Source organism: Musa acuminata, chromosome BXJ2-7 (genome assembly GCF_036884655.1).
Source record: "Musa acuminata AAA Group cultivar baxijiao chromosome BXJ2-7, Cavendish_Baxijiao_AAA, whole genome shotgun sequence".
In the NCBI taxonomy this organism is placed as follows: Eukaryota; Viridiplantae; Streptophyta; class Magnoliopsida; order Zingiberales; family Musaceae; genus Musa; species Musa acuminata.
In genome coordinates, this window is record NC_088344.1 from 11730001 (window position 1) to 11750743 (window position 20743).

A 20743-nucleotide genomic window follows, 5' to 3' on the forward strand; every position below is an offset into this window, starting at 1 on the left:
ATAACAGGAATATCATTAATCACAAAGTGAAGTTCGATAATTTGTTCCTCTATAATATTATTACAGGGTAAGACCGATTACTTAATATTACTCTTTATACACTTGTAGCACTACTGATATTTTCCTATCAAGGATTGTTATAAGCAACTTACTTGGAATCTACTCTCGAATCAGCAGTAAGAGGAAAGTATTATACAGAGGCCGAAGCCGACAAGATAATTAGCTGTGCTCCCTCTTTCCTTGCCTCAAATTAGGTCTTTCAGAGAGTTTGTCATTGCTATCAGTAAAATTGGCCTCCTTATGAAACCTACTTATCGGTTGTATAAATTCATTTGAGCCTAAGAACATGGACCCTTGTCGAACCTGTACCTTCAAGCAACTGTGCACTCAACTCAATTCACTAGTGTAGATAGTTCAATCCTTTTCGCCTACTTGAAAGTCTAACCAGTCCTGTCCAGGAGCAAGCCGAGTATAGAGAATCAAGAGGCACAAGGAATCTCAGCAACAAGCGCGGATCAGAGAGTGAAGTCGAGTTTGGGGCAGAAGAGAAAGAACCAAGCTGAGGTGGAAGTTCGCGATCATGACAAACAAGCAACTTGTAACCCAGACTTGTTGGTAAAGCATGACTAGTTCAACCTGCATCAATCAAAGAACTTGGAAAGCATTTTCCTTATGATGCGATGTAAAAACAATAAACCAACGTCAAAAAGAAAACGAATCAGCTCCATAAGGGAGTACTTAAAATTGAAATTAGATGCGATTTCGAATAGCAAACATAGTTCAGGATAAACCAACAACATTGTACCGAATTCGATAAGCTTAGGAAACTAAATTGCGTAAACGAAACACTTGCATGAAAGCCTATATAATATAAGGCCGACTAGGGACGAGATAACTTAATCGACCTCCTCGATCTTTGGACCAGCGCCGCTGCCACCAGCAGGAGGAGCATCATCATCCATACCACCAGCCATGTCAGCACCTGCTCCCTGGTACATCTTGGCGATGATGGGATTGCATATGCTCTCCAGCTCCTTCATCTTGTCATCGAACTCGTCGGCTTCTGCCAACTGGTTGCCATCGAGCCATTGGATGGCCTGCTCGATCGCATCCTCGATCTTCTTCTTGTCAGCAGCAGCAAGCTTGGAGGCAATCTTGTCGTCGTTAATGGTGTTCCTCATGTTGTAAGCATAGTTTTCCAGAGCATTCTTCGATTCCACCTTCTTTTTATGCTCCTCATCTTCTGACTTGTACTTCTCCGCTTCCTGCACCATTTTCTCAATCTCCTCCTTGCTGAGCCTACCCTTGTCGTTGGTGATGGTGATCTTGTTCTTCTGTCCAGTGGTCTTGTCTTCAGCAGAGACATTCAAGATACCATTGGCGTCAATGTCGAAGCAAACCGTGATCTGAGGAACCCCCCTAGGCGCAGGTGGAATCCCAGAGAGCTCAAATTTTCCAAGCAGATTGTTGTCTCTGGTCCGGGTCCTCTCTCCCTCATAAACCTGGATCAAGACACCCGGTTGGTTGTCTGAATACGTAGAGAACACCTGTTCCTTCTTCGTGGGAATGGTAGTGTTCCTGGGAATTAAGACGGTCATAACTCCTCCAGCAGTCTCCAGACCAAGAGAAAGAGGAGTGACATCCAACAGAAGCAGGTCTTGCACCTTCTCGTTACCCTCACCGCTAAGAATAGCAGCCTGAACAGCAGCACCGTAGGCAACTGCCTCATCAGGATTGATGCTTTTGCAAAGCTCCTTCCCGTTGAAGAAGTCCTGCAACAACTGCTGAACCTTTGGGATTCTGGTAGATCCACCAACAAGAACCACATCATGGACAGTGCTCTTGTCCATCTTGGCATCCCTCAGACACTTCTCCACAGGCTCCATACACTTCCTAAACAGGTCCATGTTTAGCTCCTCAAACCTGGCTCTGGTAATGGTGGAGTAGAAATCAATTCCCTCGTACAAGGAATCAATCTCGATCGTGGTTTGTGCCGTGGAGGAGAGAGTCCTCTTTGCCCTCTCACATGCTGTCCTCAACCTCCTAAGAGCCCTAGGGTTCCCACTGATATCCTTCTTGTTCTTTCTCTTGAACTCTTGGACAAAATGGTTGACCATGCGGTTGTCAAAGTCCTCACCACCAAGATGGGTATCACCAGCAGTGGCCTTGACCTCAAAGATACCCTCCTCGATGGTAAGAAGGGAGACATCAAAAGTGCCACCACCGAGATCGAAGATGAGGACATTCTTCTCACCAACACTAGTAGCCTTCTTGTCAAGGCCATAAGCAATAGCAGCTGCTGTGGGCTCATTGATGATTCTCATTACATTGAGACCAGCAATGACACCAGCATCCTTTGTGGCCTGGCGCTGCGAGTCATTGAAGTAAGCGGGAACAGTGACGACGGCATTCTTGACAACAGACCCCAGGTAGGCTTCAGCAATTTCTTTCATCTTTATCAAAACCATCGAAGAAATCTCTTCAGCTGCAAACTGTTTATCCTCCCCTTTGTATTGGACAACAATCATGGGCTTGTCACCTGGACCAGGAATGACCTTGAAAGGCCAGAGCTTGATGTCACTCTGGACAGATGAATCACTGAATCGCCTACCAATTAAACGCTTTGCATCTGAAAGAGGGAAAAAGACATGAGACAAAAAGATCAAAACCTTGGAATTCAAACAAAATGCAAACAAAACAAAAAAAACCTAACAGATGAGCATTTAGAGAAACAAAATGGAAAACCATTTACTGGGATTAATCGAGTAATGAAACATTCGACAATTAGTAACTTATAGCAAGCACCAGTGCTTTCACCCTCGTAGACACACGAAGAAACCAATCAATCTCAATATAATTATAATTTGGAAAAGCTTGACTATAAGAGGAAGAAAACGAAAGGCCTAAGTGATTAAAGTTTTTGTTTTTTATTAAACCAGTATTGGCAAAATAATGAAAGTACACCAGACAAGAGTGACATGTATTGCAACCTCACATGCAGCAACTCACATTAGAATACCTTCATCCTTCTATTCTACTAAAGTGGGACTGTTACCAAATTTTTAACATGCAAAAAAAAAAAAGTCAGATCTAGGACACCCACAATACAATTTTTGTCCTGCCAGATATGCTTGAAACACAAAAATATATTTCAAAAGCTAAAAACGAGATGAGGCAAGCTTTAATGACAAATTTAGATACCCATGAGAAGTTACTCGCAAGAGGAACTGGTGCCTAAATTCGAGACCTCACCACTAAAGCATAACAAAGAACTAAATAAATGCACATTCAAGTCATAAAAACTCAACATTTACAAATAAGAGGATTGTCAAGATAATACAGTCAGAAAGCATGTGCCAACCAGATGGAAAAAAACTCTTCATCGATACAATTATCATTATCACATAAAGATTCAATTGTCCCAAACTGTTAGTTAGCCAGAACATCAAAGTTTGCTTCAAGCTTCAGAATCCATTCAAGTATCATGTTAAGCAAGCTGTATACCTTATATATTAAAATATTACAAGTACTGCTTCTGATTAGTAGCAAAAACAATGTTAATCGTTTTGGCAGTGGTAATATGTAAAACATCAGCACAACTTAATATATTTAATAATATAAAAGTGAAATTAATAAAATAACCTAGTTTTTTCTACCATAAGATCTAACCGAATCCATATGAAACTAACAAGTCTTAATCATCAAACTTAAAAGGAATTATGATTCTGGACTATCATTATCAGACTTAAGTCAAATAGGGTTCAGTAAAGCAATTGGAACCACTAATATAAAGGATGTGCAGAAAATATTGATGCAACGAAGAACATATCCGTACCCGCGATTCATAGAGTGACGTGATTCTAACCAAATGATAAAAGCGTGAAGTCATCAGAGAATATCGACTCAAAGCCACAAAAAGGATACTTTTTGACTAGCGGATTATTTGGTTACGAAAGTCAACTAACCACAAGATGCACAAAAAAAGGCAAATGAATGACAACACTCAGAAATACATGTTACCCGGACATGAAAGATCAAGTAGAATATATGTATAAATGGCCACGATTTATCAGATATAGCCAGATCTAACCAGATCTAATGCAACTATAACTAGTAGAGGTTCCAGAACCACACAGATCTTTCAAATACAGAACTATAATCATAGTGAGAATATAACACTGACCAAGATCTAGGAAGTAAGCGTAGATCCAAAGAGATATACTATAACTAAAACGTCAAGACATCAAACTTTTCAAAAGCATGCCAGATCTAAAGGGGAATACTCACCAAAGACGGTGTTGATGGGGTTCATGGCGACCTGGTTCTTGGCAGCGTCGCCGATAAGGCGCTCGGAGTCGGTGAAGGCGACATAGGAGGGGGTGGTACGATTCCCCTGATCGTTGGCGATGATCTCCACCCGGTCGTGCTGCCACACCCCGACGCACGAGTACGTGGTGCCGAGATCGATCCCGATCGCCGGCCCCTCGCCCTTTCCTGCCATATCTCAAGTAATCGAGGACGAGAGCCGCGATGCAGTAGAGAGAGAGCGAGATTGCCTTCTCCGCCGCTAGGGTTTGTGAGAGGGAAGATTGAGGGATGGAGGAGACGTTATATAACGATTCTAGAGTTCTAGAATGTTCCGGCCGCTTCGTGGGCACCGTCCGATGGAACTGGCACGGTAGAGATTGACTCGTTCTTTAGGCGGGAAAGAGGCGCTCCTGTTAGGTGTGAAGGCACCACCGTATGCAAAGCGGCGCATAAAATGGTTGTGAAGGATCCTCATTTAGTTTGATTCTAATTAATTCTTTGCAATTCTCTTCTCTGGGCGACAACTAATATGAAACCCAGATATCAACGATAGGATCCGAACATAAAAGTTCCAATAATTGGAGACTATCCAAGCACCCAGGGTTGAGCTCCGCGTCAACAGCCTATTCCACGTTCAAAATCCCAAGCGTTAATATGTTCCACCTCGTCGACCTACCCGCCACAGATACCCTTGCGTCGACTGGCAGATGGCAACGTGGCCCGGTTGTTGTCCACTGTTTAGATCCAGATGGGCGTAGACGCAATACCGCGACACGAAGAATCGGGTCGTCGGATCGAACCAGGCATTGCGGGGAAAGCATAGCAATCTGCTGTCGAGCCCAAACGACGAAACATCAATGTACCATATCCGCGTCGTCATCATCCATTAAATTTAAGAAATTATTATGTTGAATTATTGTTGCATTGCTCAAATTAATACACCCAATAAATTATGACATTGACTTTTTCATCAAAATTATGATTAAAAACCCACTTTGATCATATCATAAAATTTCAATTATCATAAAAATATAATTCAGCAAATCGATCTTTTATTTATTAAGTAATATCCAAACTCCAATGACGGACGTTAATTACTCTTTACATAATAACATAAGTTGGGAATGACGGTCTCGATCGGGTGCAGAAGACATATACGATATTAGTGTTGCGTAATTCCTAAGAAGCGCAACTACTGTTATCTCAAACATCAAGATTAGTATTACGTAACGTGATTCCTCGTGTAATTATTGTCAACTCTAACATCGATTTAGTTTTATGTCAGAAATAAGATGAAAAAGTAGACGTGTTTACTACATTAATTTGCATTTAATCATTTTAGGTAGTATGGGCATCAATTAATACTCTTATTAGCACATTCATCAACATAATTTTAAAATATATATAGAAATACACTTTATTTTATCCAACCAATTTTGTTCCCTAAGGCCTAATTTACTATTTTTCTCTAGGAAATAGTAAAATTACACACATAAACGTACATATAAAGTTAATGATTTGAAATCTATCTTCAATTTAAATTTGAACATACATATAAATTTATTTATAGGTGTAAATAAGTTATTTTAAATATTGGATCTAGTTGAATCTCATATTTTGATAATGAAATCAATTGATAAGTGTTTATGCTTTAATATGTGTTTTGAGTGACGTAGGATGCTTCGATCATGATGAGACAATTAAAATAGGAAGAATCACGTTATGTCGGGGGAAAACATGTCAGAAGATTGGACGTTGAGCTGATGGATTGGTTGACGTGTCGACAAAAGGCTTCGGGCCATGGATTCGGGCATCAGGCCAAGAAGAGCGGATATTACGCCAAGGATATCAGAGTTATGGAGTCAACTGACCGATTGGGCAATAGGCCGCAAGAGAGGACGATGCGCCGAAGAATCAGATGATGCGTCGAGGGACCAATGACATGCCGGACAACATGATTAATGCTTAGTATTAATTGTCTAGATCAAAATATATTTTATATGTGCAGGATTAACTGATAGTAAGGCATGAGGTAAAATAAAGTCCCGGAGTCAAGGATGTAATTTCATTCGAAGTTTGAGAGTTCATCGGAAGTCCGGACGTTCGTCAGAAGTTCTGTCGGAACCAACCGAGAAGTCTCGGAGCTTGCCAAAGAAGCTCGTCGGAACTCGCCAAGAAGATCGTTATGAAGTCCAAGAGCTTGTCGGGAGTCCGTCGGAACATCGCTAGAAGATCGCTAGAAGAAACCAAGACATAGGGACTTGTTTAGATTAGCAAATGTCTTAGGAATCGTAGTTAGCACTTAATTGGGTTTGGATTTGGACCAATCTAATTAGAGGCCAACTAGGCCCATGTAAAGACTCTATTGGGCCCAATGAGAGGCCCAAATAATGCCCCAAAAGTGGCATCGTCGTGGCACAATCTTTGAGACTATGTCAGGCGGTGGTATCGCCAGTCTGAGCGATTGTACCGCCCCTAGCAGGGTGCCAAGCGGTGGTACCACCCAACACAGCACCCTAGGCGATGGTATTGCCAAACTAGGTGGCGGTACCGTCCAGTGCAGTGTCAGTGTCAGACTAACACTAACGGTGGTATCGCCCGTGCCCGGGAAACCCAGGATGAGATGTTTTTAGGCTCAATGTTTGAATCAACTTGAAGCCTATAAATACCCCTCTCATCCCTGGTTAAAAGACACAAGTATAAAAAGATTAAAAGTGAGAAAATACTATTGCAATCATAAAAGAAATCCTCCTCTAAATTCTAAGTTTAGAATTATGTTTATAGAGGAGTGAGTGCTTGTAAGGGTTGTCTCCTAAACTCGGTAAAAGGAGAAGAAGGGTGTAAGAAGAAGGTTGATCTTTGCCTATCAAAGGAAGATCAATAGTGGATGCCAATGGCCTCGACGGAGGAGGAATCGGCAGAGTGGATGTAGGTCACAATGACCGAACTACTATAAAATTGAAGTGTTCTTTGATTTGCATTTACTTTCTGTCATTTACATACGACAAACTGAATCTTTACTTTCCTACTGCATTCACTTCGTAAACTTACGCTTTTAAAGTTATGTTTTCGAAATTGGTTTTCATCGAAACTGGTTTTAATCGAAACGAAAAATTTTGAAGACGTGATTTTACCGCTGCACTAATTCACCCCCTTTCTTAGTGCCGCTCTTGATCCTAACAGATCTTATATGTATGGTAAATTTATGAAAAAAAAACTCATATTTAAACAAATTCTTAATTAGTTATCCAACTTTCAATAATTTTCATAAAGTATTTTTTAAAAATAATGATATTATCCATTATCGATCATTGATTTTAGTTAACATTAACACTAACCTACCCTTGTGCACCTCACCCTCAACACAAGCAAGCATTGGCCCCACTACTCTAACTCCACTCCCTTTTATCTTGTGCAAGCTCCCCCTTGCCTTCGTAATCGCAACCATAGCCATATTCTTCCTTGCTTGTAATCCTCTCCATCATGATTTTGTCGTTTATCGCTTGTGTTATAAACAAGGACAACGAGGGTAGGATGCACAGGGGTAGGTCCAACGGGATAGAGATGAGATAGTGAGGACAATGAGGGCTAGTAGTTGCTTATGCCATAGGTAAGAACAATAAGAGCGAGACTCAAATGGGTGGGTTCAAGGTTTGTGGAGGCAAGGGCGATGTAGGGCAGAGGTGACAACGATGGATCTAATAAAAATAAAAATAAAATGATATTTTTATGTAAGAAGGGGCTCAATAAGAATTTCTAGAAGTTCGGGTGCTTTACACAAATTTCTCTAAAATATAAAATTTTTAATAAAATTATCTTTATATATAAAAATATAAGGTGAATACTAAAAAAATCCTCTAACTTTGAAAACTTTTCATATAGCACTGAAACTTTAAAAAATTCTCGTAGAAAACCTCTTATTTCTTAAATGATCTTTTTGCCCTTAGTTTTCGTCGGACTTATCATTACCTTCACCTTGTATCGCCTCTATGTCATTCTTATCATGCTTAGCCATGACCTTTATATAAGGGCAATCGTCATCGGGCATTGCTAATCTCACTAGATTGTATAAACCAAGTGACGACGGATAAGCACTCATCTTCGTCACTCAGGCTAAAGGCATACAAGGGTGGAGTTGATAGGGTCAATACAGATGATAATAAGTTTAACTGTCAAATTTTTTTAAAGTTAAGATACTCGGAGACCAGAGTTTGAATTTAATTTTAGAATTAACCCAAAAAATATTTTAAAGAAAATTATATATTGAGCTTAGGAAGGAGGCGAAAACGGCATTTAAAGCACAACAACCTCCTCGGCAGTTCATCCGCCTCACCTAAACCGCATCAATGCAAGCGAACCGGCCACCCATCGCCCCCTCCTAAGCTTCCCTTATTTAAGCCCTCCGATCTCACATCTCCGCTTCAATTCCTCCTCGCGACTCCACCTCTGGGAACCATGGCGGGCTTCCTCTCTACTCTCCGACGGATCTACCTCTCCCTCTACAACTGGACCGTCTTCGTCGGATGGTAAATCAAACTTCATTTTCTCGTTCCTTTGGTTGTTTTGGGGGGTGTGTTTGTGATTTATACTGGATGGGTTTGGATTGTTCTAGGTTTCAGGTCCTCTATTTCGCCGTGAAGGCTCTGAGAGAAGGCGGGCCTACGACGGTGTACGATTCGGTAGAGCGGCCGCTTCAGCTCGCGCAGACCGCTGCCGTCATGGAGGTTTTGCCATTTATCTTCGTAAAAAATTAATTTTTTTAGTGATTTTCTGTTCCTTCGTGTTGATCTAGCTCATCTTTTCCTACCCCTACAGATTCTTCATGGCCTCGTAGGTGAGAACTAATTCATTTCCTTTGCTTACATCTCATTTTGATTGTTCTTTAAGAAAACAAGAGTTAAAATCTCTTTCCTCTTCCTTTGCTGTAGGATTGGTTAGATCTCCGGTCTCAGCAACTTTGCCACAAATTGGATCAAGATTATTTCTTACCTGGGGCGTCTTGTGGAGTTTTCCTGAGGTAATTATGTAGCTCATCTCAAAATTTATTTTCAATGAGACAGTGGTAAGACAGCTTAGTTTTATGGTTTTGCTTTAAACTGAAATTTGTAATTGGATTGCAGACAAGGACACATGTTCTCGTTAGCTCCCTGGTTATCAGCTGGTCTATTACTGAGGTAGTGATTTCTTTTAGTGTTAGCAGGTTTAATTTGTTGCATGGTTATATGGAAACTAATGATGCTCTTACTTCGTTTTCACCATTCATGGAAGCATTACAACATGCGTGTTGATTGAAACCAGTAGTTAGAAGCTATGAAGTTTTGAAGGGATCATGTGACGGTTAAAACCCATGAGCAAAATTTTCTTCGACAATTGGCATAGAATTTAATGTAGAAAACATAGTTGCAATGTTGTACTATTAAGTTATGCAATGCACCAAAGAAATATTTTTGGCTATCTTTTATAGTGCATGTGACATGGTGGTACAAGATTTTTGAATGATTGTAAACAAAATAAGGAAATTGACCTTATGGCATCCTTTTTCATTACTTAGGAGAACAAGGAACTAGGGGTAAAATGTGTTTTGGTTGCTTTTAGCAAGGTTGATATGTTGAATGTAAAATGCATTTTAGATTTGAGGTAAATGAGAATAATAATTGATTCAAGTGATTATTCCTTGTCACATAGGGATTGAATCATTGATTCAAGTGATTATTCCTTGTCACATAGGGATTGATAATTCCTTCTGGACAGGGATTGGCCTTATTTTCTATGTTATGACTTGCCAAGCCAAACCAAAGGTGTGCATTTCAGTGCCAGTGTTGTTTTGCATGTTTGCACAAGCAGAGTGGATAGTGTAGTTTCGTTCGTTGTGACATTGTTCACAGAAGCTTGATTTATTCCATTGCTTTTTTGTTTACCTGCTTACCAGCTGAAGTTATCTATGTTTTATGCTTTTTAGAATAATCAGCTAGAAAATCTGATGGGTTTTGCACCTTGTATGTTATCCTGGTAATAAGAGTTGGTCCTTTAATATGGAGTGTCTGTCTGTTAGGGAACTTTGGAAGTTCATTTTGTAACAATCCTTCGGGATGGTAGAAGGGAGGCAGGATAAACCTAGGTTACCAGGCTAACTATAGTTTTAGTTATATATAATTTGCTTCTTTGGGTAAACAAGAGATCATTTGAAGGATAAGGTTAGCTTCTTGTATTTTCATCCTGATAACAGGTTTTGATCCTTCGAAATATGGAATATCCATGTCTTTTAGGGAACTTTGGAAAGTTCTTTAACAAATTTTCAGGGTGGCAGAAGGGAGGTAGGATAATACTAGGCCACCAGGCTAACTTTAGTTTGGCTTATATATAATTTTCTTCTTCGGGTAAACAAGAGAGCGTTTAGTCACGGACTTAGCTGGAATTGCCTAAGTTGTGAGGTACCCTTGCGGCAAAGTCACGTACTTAGCTGAAGTTGCTTAAGTCGTGAAGCACTCTTGTGTTAACTCCTCAGACTTAGCTACCTAAGTCATGAGGTGCCCTTGCGACATATGCGTCTGCAAAGGTTAAGCCTAGTTGTAATCTCGTACAGGTCTTGAAGGACTTGTAAAACAGAAAGTTGATTAGATTGAAAACGAGCGACGGACAAGTCCCGACGTCTCGCGAAGAGGGAAGCTTTACAAACAATTCAGCGAGCACCTTGATTGCAAGAGAGAAAAGAGAGGAAGGAGAAAACAAGGACTTTAGAAGGTAGAACGAACAATTCTATGTCTACAAACGATTGTTCACCAGGTGTCAGGCGCGAAAGCAAGTTCTCGTCAAGTTAACGTATGAACTTGTGAAGATTGTTTAACGCCCGATAATATACCGAAGCCCCATCCAGCGTTGTGCCACCTAGGGTTTCCGGAGTGCTGAGATGGCTGACATTTTGGGTGCAGTTGCGGTTTGCAGAAAATAAGTCGTGGCACGCGAAAACGGAGCCATTTTAGGCAGTTCGGCTCGGTGCGACGAGCGGTCGCACTGCAGCGTTGCAAACTGTCGTTGCTTACATTTTCCAAGCAAAAACATATAAAACCAAGGCAAAACATGCTGCCATGTCTCTGTACAAGCATGCAAAAACGATGAACAGTTCGTTGAACGAAGTTGTTGCGGGTGCGCAATGACCGTTCGTGATATTCTCCCGCACTTAAACTGTCAACGCCCTCGTCGATGCTTGTTGGTAGTTGTTGATGACTGCTTCTTCATGTCGTAGGGCGCCTTCGGGCTCCTAACTGACTTCGGTTCGGGGAAGCTTTCTCCACTTCACGAAATACTTGATCTACTATGCTCCATTAGGTAGATTTATCTTGCGATCTGCTAAAATGGTTTTAACTCGCTTCTCGTAGGATGCTCTGGTGGGGGGTAGCCGAGTTGGAACACTTCGGGAGGCATCTTGCGGATCTGAATGGTAGGCTTTCAAGTTGCTGGCGTGAAAAACATTATGAATTTTGAGCCATGTCGGCAGTTACAACTTGTAGGAGACGTTGCACACCTTATTAATAATTGAGAAGGACCCTTCATACTTGTGCACCAATCCTTTGTGTACTTTGTTCATAAAAAATTGGAGTGATGCTGGTTGGAGCTTTACCAATACCAAATCGTCGACTTTGAACTCTTGCGGTCGCCTTCCCAAGTCTACCCACTTCTTCATCTTTTTGGTTGCCTTCTTCAAGTAAGCCCGTGCAATATATGCATTTCGATGACAGACTACTCCCAGTATACCCAATAGCCAATGTGTGAGGAGTTGACGGTTGTTGTCCTGTAATGATCTCGAAGGGGCTCTTGTTGGATGTAGAACTCTGCTGCAAGTTGTAGGAGAATTGGGCTATGTCCAACAGCTTCACATAATCTCGTTGGTTGGTACTCACGTAGTGCTGAAGATATTGCTCAAGGAGCGAGTTTATCCTTTTGGTTTGACCATCCGTTTGAGGGTGGAGGCTTGTGGAGAAGTATAACTTATACTATAACAATTTGAATAACTCAGTCCAGAATCGTCTCAAGAACTGAGCGTCTCGATCACTGATGATATTGTACGGGATTCCTCAATACTTTACCACATTCTTCATCATCAGCTTGGTCGTCTCCTCCACTGAACAGTGTAGGGGTGCAACAATGAAAGTTGTATACTTTTAAAATCGATCGACCACCACGAGTATCGATCCGAGTCCCCCTACTGCCGGCAAGCTTGATATGAAGTCCAAGGAAATGCTCTCCTACGACCTTTCTGTTATGGGCAACGACTCCAAAAGTCCTACTGGCTTTCGCTGGTCCACCTTATCTAGTTGACAAATAAGGCACGTTTGAACATATTCCTCCACATCCGTCCACATCTTCGACTAGTAGAAGGCCCTCTCCACGGGAGCTAAGGTTTTGTGAATACCCAGATGTTCAGCCCAAAGGGAATCGTGACACTCTCGTAAGAGTTCACGCCTCAAATTGTCTACTCGAGGAACATATACTCTATTCCCTTTTGTGTAAACGAGTCTTTTCTGGACCTTAAAATCGTCGTGCCTTGTCTTCTTTGATGAGCTGCATCAAAGTTACTGCTTGGGGATCATTGTACAGTCCATCCCTGATCCTGGAAAGGAAGTTGGAGTGCAACTGACTTTCTTGGCCTCTGCTCTCCAACTGTATGACATTCACTCGCTCCACTTTCCGGCTCAATGCATCGACCACGACATTTGTTTTTCCGGGCTTGTACTTCATTGTCATATCAAACTCAGTCAGGAAGTCCTGCCATCGTGCTTGCTTTGGGGAGAGTTTCTTTTGAGTTTGAAAATAGCTCAAAGCAATGTTGTCTGTCCTCAGCACAAATCGCGATCCGAGAAGGTAGTGCCGCCAAACTCGTAGATAGTGGACCACCGCTGTCATCTCCTTCTCGTGCATCGGATACCGTCGCTCGGTCTCGTTGAGCTTGCGGCTCTTGTAGGCCACCGGGTGACCCTCCTGCATGAGTACTCCCCCAATAGCAAAATATGAAGCATCTGTGTGGACTTTGAAGGGCTCCCCATAGTTCGACAATTTGAGCACTGATTCTTCTAACACAGCAGCCTTTAGATCTTTGAATACAACTTCACATTTGTCGGACCATCTCCAAGGTTGCTCCTTCTTTAGCAACTTCGTTAGTGGAGTTGCGCGCTTCGAATATCGAGCTATGAAGCGCCGATAGTAGTTGATGAAACCAAAGAAGGATTTCAGCTCCGACACCTTCTTTGGAGTTCGTCATTCCGCAACTGCTTGCACTTTTGATTTGTCTATCCGAATGGAACCATCACTGATTCAATATCCCAAGAATAAGATTTTCGTTTGAGCAAAGTAGCACTTCTCTCTTTTTACGAACAAAGTGTTCTCCTTAAGAATCTTGAAAATTGTTCGAAGATGCTCGACATGCTCCTCGAGCGTTTGGTTGTAGATGACGATATCGTCCAAGTAGACGACCACAAACTTATCTAAATACTCATTGAATAGTTGGTTTATAAGAGTGCAGAACGTGGCCGGAGTGTTGGTTAAGCCGAAAGGCATCACCAAGAACTCAAACGCTCTATACTTGGTCATGTAGGCAGTCTTCGCTTCGTTGCCTTCAACAATGCGCACCTGCCAGTACCCCGACCGGAGGTCGAGTTTGGAGAAATACTTTGCTTTGCCCAATTGGTCAAACAAGTCCGCAATGAGTGGGATTAGATACTTGTTCTTCACCGTCACTTTGTTGAGGGCTCGATAATCGATGCATAGTCGGAGGCTCCCATCTTGTTTCTTTTGGAAGAGAACTGGAGCTCCGAATGGTGCTTTGGAACTACGGATGAGACCACCGCTTAGCAGTTCATCTAACTGCTTTTTGAGCTCTGCCAGCTCTAGAGGGGACATGCGATAGGGTGGTCTCGTTGGAGGCTTCACTCTTGGCTCCAGCTCGATATGATGATCCACGCCTCTGCGTGGCGGCAGAGTCTTCGGCAACTCAGGTGGCATAATGTCTGTGAACTCCTTCAGAACGTTTGCCACCACAGCAGGTTCATGAATGACCTCATCGTCGAGTGGCTCTAGCTTCACAGCAGCCACGAATGTTAATTCGCCTTTTCGTACCCCTTTCTTCAGTTGTAATGCCGATATCTATTGGTGGTCCCTGGTTTTTCTCCGAGAGACGAGAACCACACAGGGGTCGCCACCTCCCATCATATATAGGGAGTTTAGGAACGACATTGGCACCAACTTCGCTGCGTGCATAAACTCCATTCTAAGAATCACTTGGAAGTCATCCAATGGCCCCGCCATCATGTTCGTGCTCCCGCTCTATGTTCCGATCTTGATGGGGACTCCCTTTGTCAGCCCGAAGATCCGCTTGGCCTCCAAGTTCACCGCCTTCATCCGACTTGGGTTCTTCTCCAAGATCAGCCCAAGTCGCTTTGCTTCTCGATCGACAATAAAGTTGTCGGTACCGCCCGTGTCCACCATTGCACGGGTTGTTTGGTCATTGAGTTTAATGTCCACGTACATCAGCTCACTACTCCCTGCTTTGAATCGTGCCCTTGTGAGAGTTGTCACTCTAGAAGTGAGTTCCTCCACGACTTCGTGCAAATGTTGCACGGAGTCTTTAGTATCGTCTGTCAATCGATCGACTAGGGCCTCAACCTTGTCGATTCGGGATTCAACTTCTTCTTGCGAGCTCTTTACCTCAAGAAGCCTTCGTTGGCCTTGGTAGAGTTCCTTCAAGCTCGCTTCAAGAACATCCAAGCGGGTTTCGGTCGCTGTGAGTCTTTCCTTATGACTCTTCTTCTCGGTTGGCACTCCAGATTGCGTCTCCTCTGCTCACGGAGAGTAGCCAATTTCTTGCTCATCATGTTCGCTGCCACGATCCTTCAAAACGGCTCCAACAACATGAGAGCGAGTTTGCACTTGTAGCCCCCCACGGCTGCTTGGGGCAATGTTCCGGCTTGCCCCGTCTTGCTCGATTCGTCGCGATGCTTGGCCATGGCGAGATTGCGAAGTTTCTTCGCTGCTTGCTTGAATTGCTTGCCTGCTCTGATATCACAATGTCACTGACTTAGCTGGAATTGCGTAAGTCGTGAGGCACCCTTGCGACAAAGTCACGTACTTAGTTGAAGTTGCCTAAGTCGTGAAGCACCCTTGTGCCAACTCCTTGAACTTTGCTGGGATTGCCTAAGTCATGAGGCGCCCTTGCGACATATGCGTCTGTAAAGGTTCAGCCTAGTTGTAACCTCATATAGGTCCCGAAGGACTTGTAAAACAGAAAGTTGATTAGATTGAAAACGAACGACGGACAAGTCCCGACGTCTCGCGAAGAGAGAAGCTTTACAAACAATTCAGCGAGCACCTTGACTGTAGGAGAGGAAGGAGAAAACAATGACTTTAGAAGGTAGAACGAACAATTGCAAGTCCACAAACAACTACTCATCGGGTGCCGGGCGCGAAGGCAAGTTATCGTCAAGTTAATGTGCGAACTTGTGAAGATTGTTTAATGCCCGACAATATACCGAAGCCCCATCCAGCCCTGTGCCTCCTGGGGGGTTCCAGGGTGCTGAGATGGCTGACGTTTTGGGTGCAACTGCGGTTTGCAGAAAACAAGCCGTGACACGTGAAAACAGAGCCATTTTGGAGCAGTTCGGCCCGGCGTGGCGAGCGGTCGCACTGCAGCACTGCGAACTATCGTTGCTTACATTTTCCAAGCAAAAACACACAAAACCAAGGCAAAACATGCTGCCATGTCTCTGTACAAGCATGTAAAAGCGACGAATGGTTCATTGAACAAAGTTGTTGTGGGTGCGCAATGATCGTTCGTGACAGTTTGGAGGAAATGATGTGCTTCTTGTATTTTCATCCGGTAATGTGAGTTGGTTCTTCAATATGGAATATCTGTGTCTGTTAGGGAACTTTGGAAAGTCATTCTTTAACAATCCTTCAGGATGCCATAAGGAAGGAAGGATAATACTAAGCTACCAGACTAACTTTGGTTTTGCTTGTACATAATTTGCTTCTTTGGGTAAAGTGTAAACATGAGAACATTTGGAGGAAAAGGTCAACCAGTGGCAAATGTGACAAGAGGGATGAAAACTTCAGCAAGCTTTCTAATCTAAAATAACTTTGGTTTTGCTTGTATATAATTTGCTTCTTTGAGTAAACATGAGAGCATTTGGAGGAAAAGGCCAACCAGTTGTGAACGTGATGAGGGATGAAAACTTCAACAAGCTTTCTAATCTAAAAGTTTGAGATTCTAATAATCGAAAAGAATGGTGCACCAGAATGCATTTCTGCTTTCTTGGAGTTTCACATCTTGGTAGTTTGGATGGCTGCTTCTTCTGTCAGTTAGCAGTCATCACTAACATAGTCATTGCCTTTAATCCTCTTCTTTGGTATTTGGTTCATCTTCTATAACAAGAGTTTTTTGTAGTGTGTGAGCATGTTGCATTGTTATTCCTAAACCAACTATGGCTTCACAACCAATCCTTCTCGTTTGGCATTACATGAACGTCATCATTATTCAGGCTGTTGAAAATATTCCTCTTACGAACCATAGGAATACAACTATTAAGTCAGTCTCTGAAGCCTAGATATTTGATGCACTATTTTGTCTATGTTCTGTAATTTTGCAGATTATTAGGTACTCCTTTTTTGGTATGAAAGAAGCACTTGGCTTTGCACCTTCCTGGCTGCTATGGCTTAGGTAAAGGTCACTCCAGACAATAGAACAATTGTCTTTTCTCCTCATGAAATTAAAATAAAGGTATTTTCTGCCTTCACTGTTTTATTTGGTTGTCATTTATTTTTGGCAGATACAGCACCTTCTTGATATTGTATCCAACTGGAATCACCAGTGAGGTTGGCCTCATATACATTGCTTTGCCCTATATTAAGGTAATTCAAATCAAGCATGTGTCATATAATGTTGTCGGTAGATTTGAGCTCTTTGTGATTTTTATTATTTTCTTTTAAATGTGTCATCTTGTTGAACTCTGTGTGCAATTGTGCAGGCATCTGAGAAGTACTGCATTAGGATGCCCAACAAATGGAACTTCTCTTTTGATTATTTCTATGCATCGATTCTTGCCCTTGCAATCTATGTCCCAGGCATGTTCCTCTGCATTTCTGTGTATCCTAGTCAAACTACTCACAGGCACAAACTTTGCTTTTCTGACTGGATAAAAGTATCTACAGGAAGTCCACACATGTACCAATATATGCTTGGGCAGCGGAAGAAGGCTCTCTCCAAGTCAAAGACAGCATAAGCCTGATCAAGCAGGGATGTAATAGTGTCCTTTCACCGACTTTCGGTTCATTGTAGCTGCAGTCTTTCTTCATGACACAAATTGATCTCTGGAGAATTGCTACGGGAAGTGCTGTTGATCCTTTAAATAAATACATTACCTTTCTTCTCGGTAGTGAATTTTTTTTTTATGTGTCTAGGTTAATTGTAAGAACCATATCCTTCATAAACTCCTGTCTGTTATTGTTGTAATTGCGACATCAGTATAGTTGGCAATCTCAAAGAACTCGTACTCATATGGAAACCACTAAAACACTTTACCTAATTGTCCGGTGGTTTGATGGTTTGCAGATATTACTTGTTCCTGCAGAAGTGTACTTAAGAGTCTGTTTGTTTATCAGCAGAATTGTTTGGTGAACTTTAGACAATTAAAGGCCTACAAGATTGCATATAAAAAGCAAGAAATCGACTCATGTGTCTCCATGATGGCACTTGCTTGTCATGTTTGATGTGGTGGAATGAGATGTTCATGTGAAATCTGAACTAGTGTTATCCAAGCACGACTCACCATTTGAACAAGGATGACAACATGAGCTTCAGTAGCCTGCAGAGGAAGTGGCACAGTGGTATGTACTCTCTGTTGCTTGAATCAACACAAGCAAGTGAGGTGATGGAAGATGCCATAGATGATGCATGGACGTGGAGCAAGTAACCAGAAGAGCTGGTGAGCCAGGCTCTCTTGATGAAGCTGGTGGAGTTGCCATGAAGGAGTCCAAGACTCAAATATGACAGCGGACACATGATCAGCCAGAGAGATGCCGGTGTTGCTTGCAGAGGAGTCCTACGGCATTTGTTTAACAGCATTGAACTGGGAAACCTTGATACTAACATTTCCTCAAATAAAATGTACCATGTGCTTGCTATCTATCTCCTGGAGTTGGCCATTGGGGTTCCCATAGGTCATTGCCTCTGTCTTGGGAATAATATCTTTATGGTGTACTGCATGCATGCTACTGTGTGATGGAAGCTATTAACACTACCCCTTTCCTTTCTGTCTAATGGTCCCTTTGGCGCTTGAGAGGCTGGTCATTGGTCCTTTGATTGTACACAGCTTCCATTTTTTTCGAGCATGGTGTTGTGTTTGTGAACACTGCTAAAATAATGTTGGTAACATATAATATATTTAAATAACTTGTTCAAGTCATTGTGCACTGCTCATACAATATAGTTTGAGAAAAGCAGGACTTCTATTCTGTGGCATCTGCTGCTTGTGTCAGATTTTTACTGCAGACCAAAACATGTGCTGCCATTACAACATGTTGGAGGTTTTGTTTCTGCTACATTAGTTCCTGGGAAAGTTACTAACATGGACGGACCAGTTGCTGTCTCAGGGACTTGGATCAATCAGAAGAAAGGAGCAGTCGAATTGCCTTTTCGGTGGTTGCAGCATTAACATTCCAAAGCTGATTACCAGGACAAAAGAGGCATTACCACCCCAGTGTGGGGGGGGTGTTCTTGGAGTCTCAGGACTCATGGAGGATGGTGGTGAGGCCAAGCACCATGTTTATGGCCACTCTGTTCTGGTCCCTCCCAACAATGATCTAGTAAAGGAGACTTTGAGGTCATAACCTTTTTTGATTGAGACCTCAACTCAACAAAGTTTCAGATGGTTTATTTGTGAGTGCTCCACTGCAGGCACAGGTAAAGAAGCTAATCATGCAATTTGCCTGTTTACCTGCTCTACCCATTTGATCTCTACATGTGGAAGCTGTAGTTTCTGATTCTTGGTCCTTTTGTTCAGAAGAGATGCTGTTGGTGATTAGTCTGAAAAGAGTGCTAAAGATATATCTTTGAGAAGGAGAGAAGGAGGGTAACTATGTCACTGTCACCCCTCACCATCAACACACAAACGATTCATGTAAGAGTGAAGGATCGAAGACTATCAAGCATGACATCTGTCACCCAAATTGATGGTTTATTGTCTTATGCAGCTTCAGATTCAGACGAGCGAGAACACAGAGAGAGAGAGAGAGAGAGAGAGAGAGAGAGAGAGAGAGAGAGCGAACTCCAACCTGTATGATAATGAGAGAGCAAGTGGTCCATTTGCTGCATTTTGATGCCAACTTGTCCTCTTTCTAAAGATCAACACCCACCTTTACCTAAGACTGAATCTGGAGATGAACACAGTGAGTGTTTAACCTCACCATATGCAATGATGAGAGAGGTGGCATTCTTTACCCTGTGTTCTTGACTTGTTGCTTGTGAGCTTCCTGTGCATGAAGCTATGGAGGAGGTTGTTCACAGTGAGGAAATCCACCATCAGTTGTCAGAGAAGCATGAGACTCTCACAAATGTAAGGCTTAAAACACTGATGCTGCCCATCCTCTTTTATCTTATTCAACTTGTCTGTCTCTTATAGGAATGGTATCTTTATATATATATATATATATATTTTCTAATCGCAAAAGGTGAGTTAAAAGATGATGAACTATAAACAAAACGAACGACGATGAAATAGAGAGAAGCAACATCGATGCAATTAGGGTTTCGACGGATATAATAAGAGGATGTGAGAATAAGGATACGACGGATAATTAAAAGATTATAAATAGTAAAATTATATTTTATTATTTTTATAAAAAATATTAATAGTAAAAAATTGACAATAACAAATTAGGGTTGCCAATAGCAAACTTCTTCCTCATCTCACTTGTTTAAAGGAAGTAATTTAGCCTAGATTGCAGATAAAAAAACATTTTTATTATGGAAACTATGTTTTAGATGAAAGATTCACTTATCATTATGGAAACTATGCTTATGATACATGATTAGCTTTCATATATTGATTCCTAAGCAATATTAGATACAGGTAAGTGATTTATTAGGATTAATCATGACATAAATGGCTATGTTTCAACTGATGTAAATACCAGTATAAGTGGCATGGGAAATTGCGCTCTCTTATCGGATGTGGCTCAGCGGGATCCGATCCATTTAAGGGGGTCATCTCTGGACTGATGAAAGAGAGGGGCCTCTGACAACACAAAACAAAAACAAAAACAAAAACAAAAACAAAACACAAAAGCTTGATGTTACCGTCAACTAACGGCCAAATCGGGGCTCATCCGGTGGAGGCCGCGTCCGTCGCGACGGCTTCTTAAACGGCGCCCCGTCACCGTTTGGCGTTCT

At 42.0% G+C, this 20743-nt stretch overlaps 2 protein-coding genes across 2 annotated transcripts; one reads left to right on the top strand and one right to left on the bottom strand.

Moving 5' to 3' along the window:
* Window positions 1-723: 723 nt before the first annotated feature.
* Window positions 724-4588, bottom strand: LOC103991714 (heat shock cognate 70 kDa protein 2). The gene is made up of 2 exons (XM_009411245.3): window positions 4288-4588; window positions 724-2629 (listed from the first exon to the last, which is right to left on the bottom strand). Exons 1-2 carry the CDS (start codon window positions 4499-4501, stop codon window positions 897-899), a joined length of 1947 nt encoding a protein of 648 aa, XP_009409520.1. The 5' UTR covers window positions 4502-4588; the 3' UTR covers window positions 724-896.
* A 4034-nt stretch (window positions 4589-8622) lies between these two features.
* Window positions 8623-17850, top strand: LOC135617241 (very-long-chain (3R)-3-hydroxyacyl-CoA dehydratase PASTICCINO 2A-like). Its single transcript, XM_065117267.1, has 9 exons — window positions 8623-8834; window positions 8921-9032; window positions 9124-9142; window positions 9237-9325; window positions 9429-9482; window positions 16944-17014; window positions 17124-17205; window positions 17322-17422; window positions 17510-17850. The coding sequence occupies exons 1-9, from the start codon at window positions 8764-8766 to the stop codon at window positions 17574-17576; spliced, it is 666 nt and encodes a 221-aa protein (XP_064973339.1). The 5' UTR covers window positions 8623-8763; the 3' UTR covers window positions 17577-17850.
* Window positions 17851-20743: the final 2893 nt, after the last annotated feature.